This window comes from Echinops telfairi, unplaced genomic scaffold (genome assembly GCF_000313985.2).
Source record: "Echinops telfairi isolate 266 unplaced genomic scaffold, ASM31398v2 ScPeMD7_7458;HRSCAF=8496, whole genome shotgun sequence".
NCBI classification, from domain to species: Eukaryota; Metazoa; Chordata; class Mammalia; order Afrosoricida; family Tenrecidae; genus Echinops; species Echinops telfairi.
This window is the reverse complement of record NW_022111358.1, coordinates 30727866-30731847: the sequence shown is the minus strand read 5'-3', so window position 1 is coordinate 30731847 and position 3982 is coordinate 30727866. Positions and strand designations below refer to the sequence as shown.

Here is a 3982-nt window from a genome sequence, read left to right as displayed (position 1 = left end):
GACGGAATAGACTGCTGTAAATCCTGGTTCTTGCCCCCTGCCATTCATAAATAGCTTAGTGTTCTCATTCTCATTTCGGAAGGCCCTGGAAAAGCCAGTCTTCTGCCCTCCTGGCTTCTGTTACATTGTTACCAGCCCCAAACCTGTTACATTGTTACCAGCCCCAAACCAGAGGTCATCTACCAACCTGTATTAGGGAGTCCCGGTGGGGGTGGGGGATTCAGAGATTAGAGTTGGCTAGAATTTTAGAATTTCCCTTTTCTGGGTGCCCAGGGGCTTCAGGGGGCCGGGGCAGGGACAGCAAACCCGAGCCAGAAGGGTGGACGTCTGAGCCGGGCCAAGCCTCAAGGCGGAGGGCTGGGGAGGTGCTGCGCTAGCCCTGACCTTCAAAGGCTTTTGACCAGAGGGGGATCCAGTTTCCTGTCCTTGAACTCCAGCCCCTCCCCCTCGGCTTAATTCCATTCACAAAATGGAGGCATGAATGAGCCCACTCCCGCCTCCGCCCGGAGGTGTCGGGTTTCAGCCTCATTCAGCGGTGGGAGTCGAGGGGGAGGGCTGGCTGGGGCTGAAACTTGGAAGGGGGTTTACGCTCCCGCCTCTGGGAGGAGTGGGGAGGTTTCCAGCTTACAGAATGGAACGAGTGTACTGAAAAAAGGTGGCTAGACTCCTAGGGAGTGTGCATGCACGCGCGTGCGCGCGCACACATGCACCCGCGCACACATGGCTGGGAACCTGACCTGACCGGACGTTTGTCCATTCCGAAGGAGGCTCAGGCATGGACACTGAACCCCTTGCCCGGAGGTTCAGCCCTCCCTCTGCACTCAGGAAACAGCTGCTCCCTGGCATCTAGGCCCCCGGTGGAACAGCACTGCCCTCTGCCCAGGCCCGTAGCTGGGGCTCCACCTTCATTCCCTCTGGGTGAACTTCCCCTGGGATTCAGTGGTGGGCAGGCAGCTGGGAAAAGAGCCCAACTCTCTGGAACACAGGCTGGCAGGAGGAACTGGAAGGGGGTGGTGTGTGTGTGTGTGTGTGTGTGTCCAGCCACTTAGCCTGCCACCTCTCCTCCCTCCCCAGATGTCCCTGGATGCACATCAATGTACCTTCACACAGAGGGCTTCTCTGGGCCCTCCCCAGGTGATGGGACAATGGGTAAGGTAGCCCCCATCCCTTCCAAGTCCTCGAGGGGTGGCGGCGGGTAAACCCTGCTGAGGGGAGGGAGGGTCTCCTTGGCCAGAAGCCCCTCTGGACTGTGGGGCCTCCTATCAGTGAGTCACCTAGATCTGAGTGGTCCCCAACTTCCTCCCCAAGGCTACGGCTATGAGAAGCCTCTCCGACCCTTCCCAGATGATGTCTGCGTCGTTCCGGAAAAATTTGAAGGTCAGAGAAGTTACTGTTCTGGAACGCATCGTATGGGAACCCTCTGGCTCTGCTCCCCAGGAAGCCCCCGCTGCCTTTCACCCTGAGGGTGTGGTACCTGGGAAGGCCCAGGAGAGGGGGAAAGGTTCCCAATGGGCGTGCAGGGTTGATGTGGGGTTTCCAGAAAGGCCGAGGACTCCGCCACCCACCTCATGTTTCCCATCTTGCCCAGGAGACATCAAGCAGGAAGGGATCAGCGCGTTCAGAGAGGGGCCGCCCTATCAGCGCCGTGGCGCCTTGCAGCTGTGGCAGTTTCTGGTGGCCCTGCTGGATGACCCCGCGAATGCCCATTTCATTGCCTGGACCGGACGGGGAATGGAGTTCAAACTGATCGAGCCTGAGGAGGTGCGATTCTCCAGTGCCTCCTTGCCAGCAGCTTTGGGCCCTGAGAGACCATGGAGAGGACGAGCGGGGGCACGGGTCTCCACTGACCACCCTTGCTGGGCTTGACCCTGGCTGCGGGCTGCTGCTAGTGTGGCAAAGCTAACAGCTCCTTCTGCCTTGTCTCCCTCTACTGAGCTAGCACTGCAGCGCACCCCCGCCCACCTTTGTTTCTTCTGTCCCTAGGTGGCCAGGCTCTGGGGCATCCAGAAGAATCGGCCGGCCATGAATTATGACAAGCTGAGCCGCTCACTCCGATACTACTATGAGAAAGGCATCATGCAGAAGGTCAGGGTCAGTGGGGGTGGGTGTGGGTGGGGGGCTTGGAGAGCAGCCCTCAGCAAGTGTGTAGGAGCCAGTAATGACCCAGGCAGAGGGGATGAGACACTGGGGGGCTCGGCATCCGCAAAGTGCCAGAGGTTGTTGGGGAAGATGGAGGCAGGGTGGGTTCCGACCAGAGGAGAGCAGGGACTGTCTGCAGCCCCCTGCCCCGGGCGGAGGGCGCAATGAGAGCCCCAGGCTGACCTCCTCTCTCCGCAGGTGGCCGGCGAGCGTTACGTGTACAAGTTTGTGTGTGAGCCCGAGGCCCTCTTCTCCCTGGCTTTCCCGGACAACCAGCGCCCAGCTCTCAAGGCCGAGTTTGAGCGGCCAGTCAGTGAGGAGGACACCGTCCCCTTGTCCCACTTGGACGAGAGCCCCGCCTACCTCCCTGAGCTGACTGGCCCTGGACAGTCCTTTGGCCCCAAGGGTGGCTACTCTTACTAGCTGCCCGCTGCCACCACTGGATCCTGTCCCGTGTACATAGAGGTGAATCTGGCGTTGGGGAAACCCTGACAGAAACCCACAGATGTCTCGGGCAGATTCCCACCGTCCACGGGCTACCCATGGCCACAGGCACAGGAGGGAATGATGTGGAGAAAAGTCTCAAAAGCCCCCTGGGGGTTTTCACCTCTACCCCAAGGGAGGTCAGCTCCACCTCTCTAAGCCCCACCCCACTCCACCACAGAGGAGAGCTTACTCTGTTCTGGGGTCGACAAGTACCCCCCCAGTTTATCCTGGCTAGGGCGGTGGTACACTGAGTTCCCCAGACCTGACACGGGGAGACCCTTGAACCCTGCCATCAGTCCCCCTTCAAGCTGTGGCCCTGGAGGGTCCTAGTTGTCAATTCTTGGTGCTGTCCATAGAGGCAGGGGAGGCTGCAAATAGGGACCTGGGATGGTGGGGGACCGGGAGCTCGGGTCCTTACTCCAAGGAGGCACCTGCTTCCTCCTGGGCCCAGGCCTGGAGTCCCCCTCCACAGCTGCCAGGCCCTAATAAAGGCCCCTGTTTCTCCTGTGAATCCTCCTCCTTCTCTGCTGTGGTGGGAAGAGGCCCACGCAGTGGACAGAGCTCTGGCCTTGGGGCAGACAACGGGTGTTTGAAGCCTGGCCCTGACACTTCTCTGTGACGTTGTCTTTGGGAAAGTGGGTGCTGTGCCCCTCAGATTAGTGTGTGGAGATCCAGAAATAATCCAAGGGTGCTTTCTCGTTGGCCGGCCCGAGGCCCCGGCGGGACAGGCTTCCTTAGCAGGGTCTTGGTCTGCCTGGGGAATGCCCATTCTGCAATCACACTTGCTCCCCGACCTTGTGCCTGAATACCCTCCGCTGTGGGTGAACATGCTCCCTCAGTCTGTTGGCTGCCATCCTAAGAGGGCAGGAGTGGGGAACACTTAGGTATTCTTGCCCAATTTGGGGGGCAAGTGAGCCCTGGGAGGGTGTAGGAAGCAGCATGCTGGCACCCAGTCTGCCTGAACGGGGAGTGAGCATGGCAGAATGGGCCAGCAAGTTGATGCCCACAAAGTGACCCTCTAGGGCGGGGTAGAACTGCCCCTGTCAGTTACCGAGACATTGTTTATGAAAGTAGAAAGCACTTTCTCCTGCGGAGCTGCTGGTTCCGAACTACTCACCTTGCAGATTGCAGCCAAATGCATACACACTATGCCACCAGGGCTCAAGGTTGGGCCCGGACCCGTTAAGACCAGTCCACTCAGGAGTAGCCCGTGGGACAGGACGTTTCAAAGGGCCACTAAGATAAACCTTACACTAAGTACAAGTACTCTCAATTCTAAAATGCAAGATTTTAAAAATGTAGCATTTAATTCCACATTCACGCCAGGTTTATAGGGAGAGGGAGGAAGCTGAGGTCA

At 58.8% G+C, this 3982-nt stretch overlaps 1 protein-coding gene across 1 annotated transcript; it reads left to right on the top strand.

Moving 5' to 3' along the window:
- Positions 1-1052: 1052 nt before the first annotated feature.
- ETV4 (ETS variant transcription factor 4) lies at positions 1053-3136 on the top strand. Its single transcript, XM_004707201.2, has 5 exons — positions 1053-1149; positions 1309-1377; positions 1589-1761; positions 1984-2085; positions 2338-3136. The coding sequence occupies exons 1-5, from the start codon at positions 1095-1097 to the stop codon at positions 2560-2562; spliced, it is 624 nt and encodes a 207-aa protein (XP_004707258.2). The 5' UTR covers positions 1053-1094; the 3' UTR covers positions 2563-3136.
- Positions 3137-3982: the final 846 nt, after the last annotated feature.